Source organism: Gymnogyps californianus, chromosome 6 (assembly GCF_018139145.2).
Source record: "Gymnogyps californianus isolate 813 chromosome 6, ASM1813914v2, whole genome shotgun sequence".
Classification (NCBI taxonomy): domain Eukaryota; kingdom Metazoa; phylum Chordata; class Aves; order Accipitriformes; family Cathartidae; genus Gymnogyps; species Gymnogyps californianus.
The window spans coordinates 13071363-13086786 of NC_059476.1; the positions used below are offsets into that span (position 1 = coordinate 13071363).

At 41.1% G+C, this 15424-nt stretch overlaps 1 protein-coding gene across 1 annotated transcript in view; it reads left to right on the plus strand.

Annotated features, from left to right (window-relative positions):
- SORCS1 (sortilin related VPS10 domain containing receptor 1) overlaps positions 1-15424 on the plus strand; it is a 312358-nt gene that overhangs the window by 269464 nt on the left and 27470 nt on the right. Inside the window, 3 exon segments of the mRNA XM_050898837.1 lie at positions 337-450; positions 1468-1639; positions 12454-12640. Coding sequence (XP_050754794.1) covers positions 337-450; positions 1468-1639; positions 12454-12640 — 473 coding nt within the window.

The following is a 15424-nucleotide window of genomic DNA, read 5'->3' on the forward strand; positions in this document are numbered from 1 at the left end:
GAACGTAGCTTACATCTCTAGCTTTTATTATATTTGAGTCTAGAGTTGAACCTGAGAAGCACTGTTAGACTGTGGAGGGAGAACACTTAATGCAATAGCTCATAAACTACCTGGTCTGGTTCTGCTTGTTTATACTGGGATGTATGCAAGGTAACTCTACTCCCCCCAAAAAAGCTAAAGTGGGATGAAGAATCTGTTCTATCAATAAAAAATCAGAAATCCTAGTAAACAGATTGAGGAAAATCAAAACTTGTATCAATAGTAGAGAGCATGAGCTAATACCTGTATTTGTTCTTTTGTTTTTTTATGTGATGGTTTCTTTTAATGCTAAAACAGTGATTATGGATATGAACGTCACAGCAATGGGCAGTGTTTACCAGCATTTTGGTATAACCCATCTTCCTTATCGAAAGACTGTAGCCTTGGACAGAGTTATCTCAACAGCACTGGGTAAGTGGCACACCAGATTTTATTTAGCTAGAGCACCCATATGGACTTTAACCCAATGACAACTACAGATTGCATTTCCTATAGGTGTCTCAAAGGTGGCTGAAGCCCTTAGGACCTCTTCTTCACTGACTTTGTTAGGGTACACAGTCTGGCACTCCAGATCTCCATCACGTGTGGTCCAGACCTTTCTCTGAAAATGATGCCTCAAAGAAACTTGGGGGGAAAACTGTAAGGCAAAGGCCAAATCAATAAAGTCTCTGAAAAGACTCCTCTTAAAATCATGTGGGATCAGGTGAGGCAGAAACAGTGGAAAACAAATTAGAGGAAAGAGATGAAACTGATGTATATGTGAACTGAAGTAATAGATGGGCAGCTAGCCCGAATGATGATTATTCTTTGCCCTCTTGGAAGTCAATGGAAGATGTAGTTCAAGTTAAGATACTGACCTCAAACTTCATTTCTGATGCAAGTGATTAAAACAAACAAAGGAACCCAAGCTGTGTTTCGGCATTTTGTACACTCAAAGATAGGCAGAATTTGCTTTTTTCTTCATCTGTCTCATTTTTGTAACTCTCAAGGGTTGCATCTTTAGAGAGAGTTGCCGCACAACTGCTGAGAAGTGGAAAGCATATGAGAAAAGCTGTTAAACTATGCCTAACAGTATAATAATTGAATACAATTCCATACTGTATGTGTATATCATTTATTTATAACTTTATAGTTATTTAACGTGTAACCGATCATCATATAATTTTATGTTTTAGGCAATTTATTAATATGTGGTATATATGTGTGCTATGCAGGAAAATTTTACATGCCATTAACAACAGTATTGACTACTTATATGTTAGGCACATGAGGAATGCTTGGCTGAGACAAATGCTAAAATATATTTGGGAATCTGTTTTCTTTCAATCTTCTTAGCCTAAAGAAACCTCAGAAATGCCTCCCTGTTGCCAGTTAACCCTGTTATGCTCCCTGTCAGCATCTTCCACAGATTTCTCTTTTCCTTTTCAGATACCGGAAAGTTGTTTCTAATAACTGCACGGACGGTGTGAGAGAACGGTACACAGCAAAACCACAGCAATGTCCTGGCAAAGCCCCCCAGGGCCTTCGCATAATCACATCTGATGGCAAACTGACAGCCGAGCAAGGACACAATGTCACTTTCCTCGTGCAGCTGGAAGAGGTAGGCTCTATTTTTATGTTGCATCCCAGGCCCCATGGGTGGTTTTGGGTCTGATTCATGCCAGACAAAGTTTGCAAAGTGGTGAAGAGGTGAACCAAGAGAGTGTGGGATAAAGTCAGTCAGCTCCACGATGTAGCTGGGTGGAATTTGCTCTAAAATGTAATGGATGATGTGTGGAGATGATGAGACTGTAAGAGTATTGCAGTGCATAGGGTAATAGCTGGGAGAAGTTGATAAAAACTGGGAACTGGTTTGGTTTGGGAATTTCACAGTGGAAGTAGAGAGTGCAGGTTTGAATCCTGATCCCCACCCTTAACTATGCTTTTGAGTTCTTACTGTGTTTGAAACTGAATTTCCATTTTTGCTTGCCACTGACTTTCAACCAAACATGGCTAAAAGTACATGTGCAGATCTGTCCCTATCGCACAAGTTGGTACATATTGTTTAGGCGTTTGTGGATGAAATCTCAAGATGTCATCAGCAGCATTAAGTCTGAAACTGATTGCAAATGTGAAGATGATTCAGACTCTGATCAGAGCCTGTGTTTTTGTTACATCTGTAACTTAACTTGGTATTTCATTGTTCTGCTCCCTCCATTTCTGAATCCTTAGAAAAACATGTTTAAAGTCTTTTCACCTGTTTTTTCTTCTCAGCACTTCTTTGTCTATGTATAATTGTAGGCTCCCAAATAATAACATTCACAAAGTAACTATTTTCTCTTTTTCCCTAATCCAATTTGATTTCTTTAAACTTCTACCCTTTTTCCTGTGTAGCTGGCCAATAAATCCTAAAACAGCTATGCTTTTACACTAGGGGACAATGTACATCCCTTTACAGCTTAGAGCATTCATGGAAATTACTTCTGACCCTCTCCATAGTAAATGTCATCTGTAGTGAGGAAAGAGAAATGAGGATGACCTCTGGAGCTGAGTTTTGTAGGGGTGTGTTGGAGTTTTTACATCTCTATTATTGATGCTTTCCCCAGCAAACATGTGTCCTGATTTGTAAAGGTAATAACATATAATAAATCATATCTAGCCTGAAGCAGTTGTTTGACCTGAATGTTCATTTTCTCCAAAATATGGTCACTTTATTTCAGTAGTGACAGTCATACAACATTGCTACTGTAGATGCTGTCATAACAGTATAAACATATAATTTCATCTGGAAAAATTATTGATTTCTGTGTTTAAAGATGAAGAATAAAAAGTCCAAAACAAGATTCAAAGTCTTCAGGCTTTTAAAAAAAAAAAAAAAAATCAAAAGAAGTGTTCATTGCATTGCCTTTCTGTTCTCAGCAAAATTTTAGAACAGATTGAGAGGAGATGGGTAATCTGAGAAGTCAGTCACAAAACTATCAAAGAATTATGCCAATAGTCAGAGGGAGAGACAATCACTCACAGTGTGGGAAACTCAGGATAAATGTCCTGCTCTTCCTTCTATGATCAGCTCACATATCCTGTCAGAATACCCTGACCACTCTGTCATACAGAGATCTGCTGTGAATTGTTCTGTATTATCTGTTGATTCTGATCTTTTTTGATAGCCCTGCTTCAGTATTCACCAGAGTCTGGAAGCAACACTTTCTCCATTAGGAGATGGTGTCTTTCTCATGCTGTGTATCAACAAGTATGTAAAGTATGTTTTGATGAGTAAGTCAGCTTCTGAGGAGGTCTAAAGGAGGCCCTTCTTTCAGTATATCTGATAAGGAAGACGTTAGGAATTGCTCTGAGGGCTGAAACAGTATTGATCAACCTCCAGCCTTTCTGATTTCTCTCCCTGCTAGAAGAATCTTGACCTCCTGCTCCTAGATTTGTCAATATAAGAGTTTACAGAGCAACCAACAAAACTTTTGGGTGAATTTGACCCAATCTGACAATGACTTTGGGCTGATGTTACAGGAAAAGAAATATCCAACAAAGAAGAAAATTTGGCCAGCTATATGCAAGCTATAGGAGAATAAACTGTGGTTATAGCAGCATGATTGTATATACACTAAAGCATTTACCAAATTAACTGTTTCACTTACAAAAATCACATCACTCACTAGGAAAGTTAAACAACCTAGCAAAAGAACAACCACCCTTTTATAAAATAGATATTGATTTCACAGAATCACAGAATAATTGAGGTTGGAAGGGATCTCTGGAGATTGTTTAGTCCAACCCCACTTCTCAAAGGGAAGTTTCTTTCCCTTGCAGACAAGGCAGAGGTATCACAAAACAAGAACTTGCCATTTTCTGTTTAGTTCTGCCCTGTACAAGTATACACCGTAGTACAATCCAGGATGTTCAGCATCCACAGAATCAGTGCCACTCCATTTTTGCTGAAGAGAAAGCATCAGGCAAGTTAAAAAAGGCTGAATATGTCTGTGTATGCATGCGCAGTTTTTCCCAATGGCATATGAAGAAAATGTGTCCTATTCAGCCCTCGCCCCTTGGAGTGGTGGTCAATATTTTTAAGTGCTACACCCTGGTGAGGACTCTTCCTTTAGCTTGTGTCACAGTTAGTATCTTTTTGGATGTAAAAAAACCAGCAGCCTTTGCTTATGTTGTACTCCTTTGCATCTTAACATCTCCTGTATCGCTCTGAGAGTTTGTTTGAAGCCTTCAGATCTGCAGAGCTGTTCCATACACTGCAGCCTCCCAGCTCTCTTTTTTCATGCCTGTATTCCACTTGACCTGCAGAAGAAAAAAAAAGATAAGAAGCTGGTGAGCCAAGGTACAAGAGTTCATTTGAGATTTATACTCTTATTATCTTTCTAGGGCTTTCTGCTCCATCTAAAGGACCCGCTTGGGTCTGAAAAGAAGAACGAACTGCAGAGGCAGGCTCACTGGAGGCCCTGAAAAGTCTCACTGCATCTCTGTAGTGGAGGGGATTACTAAGAGGGTAGGGAGAGGCAAATGGCAGCAGTAAAAAACTAATGTTTTCACTCAGGTGTGGGATTCAGGGGCAGGAACCATAGCATAGGGGTTCCTTGTAGAGCCTGCTTCTGCCTGTGGTGATGCTGAGGGCCAGGACTGTGTCATTCTGACAATAACACAATGTCAGTAAAAGATGTCTGCAGAGAAACAAAGACAAGGCATTCAGAAGTGTTCTGCTGTTGAAGAAGACACAAAAGGAAAATAATCACTGAAGTCTGTGCAAGTGGAGAGGGAGCAGGCACCAAAACCAGCAGTGCATAGAGCATTGCTGATTTCTGAGAGCTGGGATTCTGGCCCAGTTTCTCTAACCCTGACTCACATACTCACATGAAATTTTCCTGTAAAGCATTTATATCTGGTAGCATATAAATATCATTAAAAGCAAAAATAACCAACAGCTCATGTTTAAGTGATCTGAATGTAAGAATGCTTTCCAAAGTGGTCTAACTTTCCTGTCACCTTTTAGGATTCCTGTATGACTTCTTAAAAACGGTTTGCAAAGTCACCTTGCACTTAATATCTTTGGTCCTGTTATTGGAAAGGTTTGTCCAGGTTAGTTCTCATATTAATCTGGGTATAATCATCATGATATTCTTACTTGGTGACAACAGCCAGGAAGCATCAATATTTCTTTTTATTATAAGCATATGTCCCATTGTACAAAGCATTATGGAAGTGTTTAATTAGCAAAGCACCATACTTAAGCTGGTAATTTTGCTCTTAAATTTCCATTGAGCTAAGCAGAATAGCAGCAGCATCTTTGTCACTAAATGGCAGCACAGGGGAAAACTAGTTATGCTTAAAAGCAAATTTTCTCATTGCCTCAAAATGCTGCCGGTTTAAAGGTCAGTCCTTTGCCCTGGCCTGGGCTGTATGCACAGATCCAAGGCTGGTACCTCTCACACTGCAGCATTCAACAACAGAGTTGTTTCTCAGCCTAATCAACCTGAATCCTTACTTTATTTTTGCACAGCAACAAAAGAAGCCCAAAACCAAAAATTACAAAGCCATTTTTCCTACTGAAGTTCTTCAACCCAATGTCCTTGACATATTTTGCTGTGCTCTGTTGTAGAAAATAGAGGAATTTTATTGAGTTGTTTCTGCGTGTCTTCCTCATCACATGGTCATGTAGTTCTCTCGCCTGTCACAAACCCAATTGTAATTTGTGTGTTTGAGTTATTTGTATGAACATCAGACGCTTGTGCTTGCTGTACTGCTTCAGCAGAGACACTGAAAGCTGCAGCCTCCAGAACAACGCTATTCAACACAATGGCTTTCAAACTTGTTTCATCTGATTGTTCATACATCTTTGCTGAGGAAATGGACGGTAAAGACATTCAGGGCAGAAACGTTCAGGGCTTTGGCTGTTTCATTACATATAATTCACAGAGAAACTGCCTCCTCTAATTTATTTTTTATCTTGATAAAATGACAGCCAAAAGTCTTTGACATTCCAGGTCTGCTTCAGTTCTCACTTGACAAAGCCACTCCACTGGGAGTAGATTTTGGCTTGCTTTTGACTACTTGCTGCTGCTATATGATGTTTGGATTAGACTAATGTGTGGGGAAAGCTCATTTGTTTCTACACTTCAGGCCATGGGCTAGAATTCAGGCAATCTGAACTCATTCCTGAACCGCACTCTGAGCTCCTTCTGCATGACCTTGAGTAAGAAACTTAACCTTTCTGCTTTTTTATTCCCTCATTTGAAAATAGAGCTTTGCTTTCTCCCTCATGCCCTCCATGCCTTTCGTTTGTGTGCTGAATGCTCATAAGGCCAGAGAACTCTCTTTTACCATATGAATATACAAATGGAGCCCTGAATTTCCTAAAGACCACTGTGGTTTTCTGTAATGACAATGTTAATAAATGGCTGTACAAGGTACCTTGTGTCTCAGGTACATTTAATGAGCTTGGGGACCCTGCTGGGGGGACAATACCATTAGCATTTCCCACCTCAGCACTGTTGTTCAGTGCAATTCAGAATTCAACTCAGCTGAAGTCTCTGGAGATGAGCTTAGCATTAGGATCGTTTTGATTGTTGATGTACTCAAATTAAAGATGCAAAGGTAGTAGTACTTAAAAGCATAGTCTGTATTTTTTCGTGGTATCCTACTGTGTTCCCTCTTTTGATATCACAGGTTAGTTAGTAATGATTACAGAAATATGAAACCTTCATCCTAACTTTTAATGCACATGCTGAATCATGGCTGTTTATCTTACTACCACCACCACATTCCTGTTAATAACACAGACGAAAGATCGGTACATCTCCTCCCCCATACCACTGTCATCTGAATTATAATTGCATTTTCTGTGTTACTGATGATGACAAGCTGGTTGGGAGAAATCAGAGCCTTTCATGCATTTTTAAATTCACTGCTGAAATGCCATGAAAATGTATGAAAGTTGACCTCGCCTTCATGATGACACACAGCACTACAGTCTTCTAATGCACTTCCAGTCACATAAGTTGAACTATTCTACATAATCCTGAGAGGCTGTACTTATTGATTCCTGTGGAGCACAGAAGATCCAGCCCTGTAGAAAAAGCTCGTAGCTGAGTCGAGCTGGCACAATTGGCAGTCAGAAAGAACGATCTGATTAGTACGATTAATTGTTTTGGTGTAGAAAAAGAAGTACATGTGAAAAGTATCAAGCTATTTGCTCTGATAAAAGACACATTTCTATTCAGTTTCTGATTTTAAATAGTTAAGAGCATCTCTCTGAAAGCAGGAGTTTACACAGGAAAGCATGTTTTTCAGTACTTGATCAAGTTGGACTTGAATATCTGTTTAAAATTAAGCATATGCTTTAAACGGACCTAGACTAAAGGTATCCCATGCGTAGATACTCAGTTGCAATGGAAATATCTTTGATGGATGTTTTCTGATGGTGACAGGAAAATGCCAAAGAGGGAAAAGGGTTAATCTAAAGAAAGCACAAAACATTAATCCATGAAGACAATCCAACAACAGCAGTGTCTGTCTCTTGCAAAGGATAATTAAATCCATTATCAACATCTGTAAGGAAGACGCACAAGTCAGTGCATGATTGAAGACTTAAAAATTAAATCTGAAACATGGGAACCAAAATTAAAACCCTTGAACTGTGTTTCCTTGTTTTAATACTTCCATTTAGATACAAATACTAGAAGTCAATAAGGAAAATTCATTATTACAACCTTCTGGGCAAGATTCAGATGGAGGGTTTGAGAGAGAACCCTGCTAGGTGGGTCTCACATCTCACATACACCAAAGTACTGAGACCTGCATAAAAGTAATCAAAATGTAAAAATATTGTTGCAAACTGTATGGGCTGTTTCTTGATATACGCTGACACAGGAAGCTTCACAGAGTTTTTTGGAAGCATCCAGGTCTTGTGTACGCTCTAGACTTTTATTCGTTTGGCAAGGTACAGGAAAAATGTGTTTGGCTTGGAGGGGCAGGGAGGGGAAGGAGGGAGGGGAATCTTTTGTGTGTGCTTGGAAATCCCCTGGACATTTAATGAGAAAACCCCTCAGAAAACAGTAAATTTCTGATTTACATTTTAGTAACAAATGTTGTATAGGTAAAGGGCATAATATGGGGCCTTGGGAAATTTGTTTTTAATTCCCACGGCTTCTTTTCAGGCTAAAAGGAGTACTCATGTGCTTAAAGTTCAGCATATGCTTAAGTCTTTGGCTGGACTAAAGCCTTTATCAAGATTGCACTGTATTTCAGGTTATATCCAAGCTTGTGCATATTGCGTATACCTAATAGAAGGTAAAAAACATCCATCAAAAATACTTTCATTTTTTCAGCTATTGTAATTGGTTGCTGACTAGCTTAGTGCGATTAAAATACAGGAGCTGAATGCAGAGATATCACCACAAGCAGCTAACTTGTCAAATTTCTCCCTTGATGCCTAAGAGCACTGGCATTAAAGACCTCTTACAATGAAGGCCAGAGAGGCTGCCCAAAGATAGCTCGGTGCTCATTGCATCCAGGTGCTTCGCTGTGGCTGCAGAAGCAATGCGGGGAGGTTTGTGTCTGCCTTAATTGAGCTAAAAGCTTCAGAAAAACCCTATCAGGTAGTATTGGGCTTGTCAAAATGGCAAGGAGAAGCTGGAAAAAGCAACAGGGGAGGTTTTTGCAATATGTACATATTGTATAGATATGTATGTATATGCACCAAATTGTGGCAAAACAAAACTTCTCTTGGTAAAACAGCCACTTGCAAGTGGCTCTGGAGAGCTGCCTGAGACAGAGACAGCTGGGGTTGGTGTAGGTCAGGTGTGGGCTGTATGGGAAATGTTTTGATTTTGGCTCACCTGCTTTCTCTTCCTGTCTTACTCTGCCCGTGCTCTTACCTGGCACAGATAAAACATTAGAACAAGTCAAAACATAGTCTCTTTGTTTTCCTGACTTTTTTCTCCCACTTCCCAAGCTAGAATTTTAAATGTCAGCTTTTCAAAAATGTGGCATTTTCAGAAAAGTGTTATAGCCTGGATCTTACTGACTGGAAAATCTATTTCCAGTTCAAAGGGTTTTAAAACAAAACAGGAAAGGTCAAGACAAATGAAAAGGACTGGGGGACAGCAGCTGAAGCTCTTCTCTAATTAGATTTTCAGATGCCCCTGTCAGCATCTTTTCTCTCTAGGGAATTTGGAAGAAAAATTGAACTCTAAATCTTGCATGCCTTAGAAATGGCTCCCTTCCTTAGCAGCACCTGTAGACACCGTGGGTTTCATGGCAATGGCAAAATGAAGACAAGAGAAAAAACATTCATTGGAGCACAAATTTTGACACTTGCAGCAACAGGGCTGTTCTAAAATGCTGTCACCCTTTTCATCTTCCTCTGCTACCTCAAATATGCAGAGGAATATACTTCGACCTGAAATAGACTTCAACTGCATGAACTCAAATATACTCAGAGATGATAAAGCCAGTAGGGTCACTATGGTGGTGCAGTTTTAACCATGTGAACAGCTTTTGTCCCAGCAGTATGGCTTTACTGTTTGAAGACACTTTCTCTTTTTTAGTAAGAAAAGATGACTAAAACCCTAGTGATGATGGACCTAGAGGAACTGGGAGAGCATCTAAGGGTACTTCAGAGATGTCTGTCTTTGGTCTGGGTCCAGCACCATGCTTGAGAGAATATACTCCCCCTCTGAAAGGGGTTCAGAGCTGAGGAGCTCATGTATGTTCACTTCTGTCTGTGGAGGCATATCCCATTTGATGCCTTCTCTTGGCTCGGTCAAACAGTCAGGAGTGCCCAAACCACTCCATCATGTTTGAAACTGCGCATCTTCTTTCGAGTAACTCAGCTCAATGAAGGATATAACTCTGTACTTAAGACCATCTCCTGTGTTCCTAATAGCTCTTCATGAGGACTGGCATGATCCCCCTAGTTTGATCCTCTGTGTAACACAGGTAGGAACCCTTGCCTCAGCAATTTGTGTCTCAGAGAATGTAAGCAGGTCCTTAAACTTCTAGTAAAGCATCCAATGGAGAATTTGCCAAGAGCTTTGCTGAACGGAGGCCTTAGTAGTTTATGTTGCTCAAGCACCTTTCTTAGGTTCGACAATATGTCACTGAAAACTCCAGATGTTACTAAGTTAATTACTAAGAGAAACTTAGTTAAGAACTGCCCAAGGGCAACCTGGAGCTGAGTTAACATGCATGTTTCTTTCTAAAAGGATATTCAGATTGGCATTCTCAATAATGTCTCAGCACCTCAGAGTTCCTTTGCCCTCGCTGGTGCTCTCAAGAGGAGAACAGGGAGTTGCTGTCTTTACCTTCAAGACACCAGGAGGAAAATGGCATGAGATATCTGTAGGAATCCTCAGACATGTGCATCTGTCAAGGGATGTCTTTCCCCTGCCACACCTTCAGTCTGGGATCTTCCAGAACAGAGCAACGCAGTTATTTTTGTCTCATCCATTTGGAAGCAACGGAGCTCCCAGCAGGTCACCAGGGCAGTGTAACAACTACAACTTCAGCCTATAAAAAGAGAGCATCTGGGAAAATTTGTCTCTCTCGCCATACTCAGGTGTAGCTCTGCTCCTCCTGCTTTCCATTCAGGCAAGCCTCCGCTATTTCTGCCTTCATAACAAGTTATAAGAAGACTGAGAGAACATGAGGAATATAAAGCTTATGTTACAATTCCCTCCCATAGTCACACACACACATTTCCCTTTCTGATGTGGAAACCTGCCTGATGCCAACCATTTACATGGGTACCTTTCATTCCAGTTGGGCATCCAAAGGACTGTTTCTCTCTCAAGGGAAAAGAAAAACAAACAAACAAACAAAACAAAAAAAGGAAAAGGAAGCCAAATGAAAGTAAATTAAATGTCCTTTCAGCCAATTTTATGAACTGCTCTCAGCTATTAATTTACCAGCATTCTTCCAGACAGTGGCAGCTGCTTCAGCGCGCCAGGCTGTGGAGTGAGCTGCTCCATAGCAACAGCCAGCAAGCGTGAACATACCCAGCATAAGCATCATGCAGAGCCACTGAGGGGGACTTTCAAAAGGAGTAAGAATGCTCAAAGTTAAGACAAGATACTGCATCTTGCCTCAAAGGGAGAGGATCTATAGCAGCCAGGTCAGTGTGGGCTGTGTAACTATTCGGCTGTCAGAAACTGCCCTTACCATAGGCATATCGCTGCCTTGTGATATGAGAAAATCTTACAGGTGTTTCTAGGGTGCGTGACATAGGTTATAAGGATTTTTTTGTATGCAAGCATGACTCACTTTTCTGTCTTTTAAACAGGCTTGCAACAACAACAACAAAAAATTGCTTTTTGTTTGTAAAGCAGAGTAAGGAAAATGACATCACTCCCCTCTTTCGGGTTTTAAAAGCCTTTTTGGGCTGGGTGACTCTGACATAGAGTTTGACAAAGCTGCATGCACCAGGCTGGAATTCAGTTTCAGGAGTGGAAGATTATAACCTGTTTCAGGATTGTTTCACATTAGCAGATCTCTGTTCTGGCATGGAGAATACAGATCCCTGATATCCTTGGCTTTTGGTTTGTGGTGGGGTTGGTTGTTTGTTTCCCAACTGTGATTTTTATTTATTTATTGTAATTTATTGTAACAATTCTGCAACGTGCTAGATTGGCAGCCCAGGAGACTAGTGTCACAAAGCGTCAGTCTGAGTTATACCACAAACCTGCTCTGCTGGGATTATCTCTAGGCAGGAGGAGAAGAGTTTAATCAGCTCTGTCAATTCATTAGCCCTTCCCTTCTGAGGCAGGCACAAAGGGTCCCACTTGGTGTCAGTAGTGTTGGTAGCTGTTCTGAAATAAATACAAATCCAGCTCATTTTAAATCACGCCACTGAACAAGTCATAAGCTGCTGTAAGCTGTCGTTATCACGTGAGGCTGAAGCAGTTCTTTTGACACCCCACCACTTTGGTATAGTTGACCCTTCCCTGAGGACTTCTCAGTTTTATCTTTCTGCTTTTTATAGTTTTAAACACAAAAGCTCACAACATGGGTTGTTCCAAAGACTCCTGAGGCAATCTCAATAGCAACCTCAATAGCAAAAGTTTCCTGAGGACTTCCTGAGATGAGCACCATTCCCCACTACAACCCCTGGTCTTCAGACCCAGGGGAAGGAGCCAGCATATTTTCCAGAAGATCCCCTAGTCCCCCTGATGATTGGGAAAGCAGGGCTACAGCACACACCTTGGAGGACACCTCCTTCACAGTGCAGATGAGTCAACCTCAAAAGGGGGTCACTTTCTCTCCACTGACTATTGAGCAAGTTGATGAAGTGACCACCTTTTCTCTGGTAACATCAGACCTTGTGACTATCCTCCAGTTGGTCTAGGTCACCCCACTGTTGCAGCCTCTCAAAAGAAAGGCGGAGTCCCTTCTGACCCTTTCTCTTTTCTATCACCCCAGGGAGACCTCCAGAGATCCCTCATTCAGGTGGATTTTGGAGATGGCATCGCTGTGTCGTATGCCAATCTCAGCTCGACAGAAGATGGGATCAGGCACATCTACCAGAATGTGGGCATATTCCGAGTGACTGTGCTAGTGGAAAACAGCCTGGGTTCTGACAACGCTGTCCTCTACCTGCATGTGACATGTATGTATGTTCATACTCATCGTTAGCTTCTGTCGTTCTTTAAAAAATTATTACTTGTCCTTAGAGATGACATTTGGGGCTTTGCATCTGGGAGCAGAGTGATGGGATATGATGAGTGTTTTTCTGTCCTCCAGCAGAGGACTCCAGACTGAGAGGAGCCACAGGCAATAGTGATACTTGCTTTTTAAACCATGTTCCACCTCTAATTTTGGGTAGTCTAATTTGGGACACATCAAAGGAGCGTCCAGCCCTTTCTGAAATGCACCTTCATTACCATGTTTACACTTCCAGAAAAACAAAGACTTCCAGGATCTTTAATCACTTTTAAAAGCCTTGACTTTTACTTTGTACATGTGTTTTACCCTCTAATGAAATATAACCACCTCTGGGATGGAAACCAGTGCATTTCAGTCTTTCTGTTGTCATAGGAACCAAAATCTTGGTGTTAAAGAGTATTGCAAGAAAAAATATTATCTTCATATTGCTCTTCTGCTGTTCTTTTTAACCTTTTTATACTTCAGCTGTCTCTGATTTACAACTGAAATGTATCTCAAGTCCTTGCATAAAACCAGCAATGTGTTCTTTCATATTTATTCTAGCACATGGTTATGAGCCCAAAGGGTCAACCTATTATTGAAATTTTGTAACATCCCTAATGGATTTTGTTTGGGGCTATCGTTTTCTTTATACAGTGAGGGTTTTTTTGTCGATTATTTATGTTTTCAACTGTGTGCCTCTGTGCCAGTTTTACTGAAAAAAAGGAAATTCCAAAACTCAAAGTTATACTTACAGAAATACCACTTACCCTCAACCAAATTAAGTCCATATATTGTCTAGATAATTTAGCACATTCCATATACTTTAACTCTAGTTTTGGAGTTACTTTATACAGCATGAAAGCAGCTGCCTCTTCAGGGGAAGAGGGCAGCTCTTTAACAGTGCACCGTAATATCAACAGATGGAAGCAGTGGGAGGTATAGCTGTGAGAGATAGGAGGTTTATGAGGGAGCACTAGAGAAGCAGGAGCAAATATCTCCCTGAATGCCTCCCTTCAAAAAGACCTTTGGTTCATGATCATAGTGTACCATTTATGATTCCCTAACCTGATAGATCCTGGTCTGTGGCAAACTTTTATGTCACGTAATCCTTCAGCACACCACATGTTTGAAAAACTCATAATACCTTGTAAAAATAACTGTTCGTAAATTAGCTTATTGTGAAACTCGGGATTTTGATTTGGGGCTTAGCCTATATCACTTCTGTGCTGAGGCACTGGTGAATCAAGGTAAATTTTCAGCTTTTAGACAGCTACTGTGGTTTTTTTTTTTTTTAGTTATTTAAGTATCATCCTAAATAGGGTAGATAAAAGGGCCTCTGCTCAGAATAGACATATATACACTTTTGTGTAATTTCTTTGGTTCTGGAGTCATATTCTAGTTTGCCTCCCTGAGTGTGCTTGGAGAATTATCATGGGAGCTGCTGCGGGCTCTGAATGCAGAAATCCCCCTCCCACTGCTGCTGGTTATGAAAGTCAGCTCAACAGGAGCCGTGGTCTTTTTTTTGGTTGTTTTTTTTTTTTTTAATCTTTGTAAAGGTCATTGGAAACAAATGGAGAAGTGTTTTGGTGGTTGCTATTTCGCAGGAGGTTCTGACAGCCTTGTGCAAGCAGGGTTTGTAATCATTCGCTGTTTGACAAGAGGCGATTCCATGGGGACCATTGCACACCCTCAGCCTATCTGCAAAGTAATGAGGCCACGTGAAGCAACAACTGCCTTCTCATGCAACAACCACAAAACGGAAGGAGAAGGCAGGTGTCCAGCCTTCACTCTCACTCATAGTGGCTTTCTGGTTTATAGCTGTTTTAATCCATTTTCTTGAGACATTGAAGGCTTAAGAACCATTTTGATTGTTTAAGCAGTACAAGAAATAAACAATATACAGATATGTTCATGTGACTTAGCAGCTGATAGTGTATGTTTCTGTGTTTTGCGTAGGTAATGCCAGCATAGGACTTAAATACTGCATGATCATTGCAGCCAGGCCCAGATTATACGTGCCTGACCCCCTGGAGAAGTGACAGCTCTAAGGGACATGTCTCACCTTTCTCTACTTGCTAAGAATTAGGGATTTCAAAACAGGTTGCAGACCAAGCATGGTGCCACTCAGACTAGCAATAGATTTGCTGAGAACAGAGAGGTACAGTAAATCCAGTCCCCTCCAGAGCCTAACACCCAGATCCACAAAAGCTTCTAAATCCTATTTAAATGCTTGCATTGCCACTCAGCTCTCTGCTGAGTGTTCTGCGTGGGGTGTATGAGCTTCACCTTTGGGGAGTTTTGTAAAAATATCTGTCCTTACAATAGACACACACTGTATTACTAAGATTCACAGAAAAGCAGTGTGCAGCCTGAAGATCCAGAGAGTTTTAGAAAGGGCTGCTAACTGGGTGACCCCTTGTATTGCTAACCCCCCATGTATTACGGGGTTAATACATGAGTGTGTGCAGCCAGGTCTGGGCCTTCCAATACCCTTCCCTACCTGTGGCCAGCAGCCTTGCTGAGGGGAAACTGCAGGCAGTGAACCACAGTGCTCATGATCTCGAAGATAAGAGTAAAGGCTCCATCCCGTGCCCTCCTCATCCTCCTGCAGGCCGTGGGGCCAGTGCACAGTAGCAGTGCCTTTGCTGCAGTTGGTCCAGGGATCCAGAAATGCAGGTTATTGTGAGGCAGGAGCATTTTGGGGTGGATAGACACTAAATTGTATATAAACTGCTTCTCCAGCCAG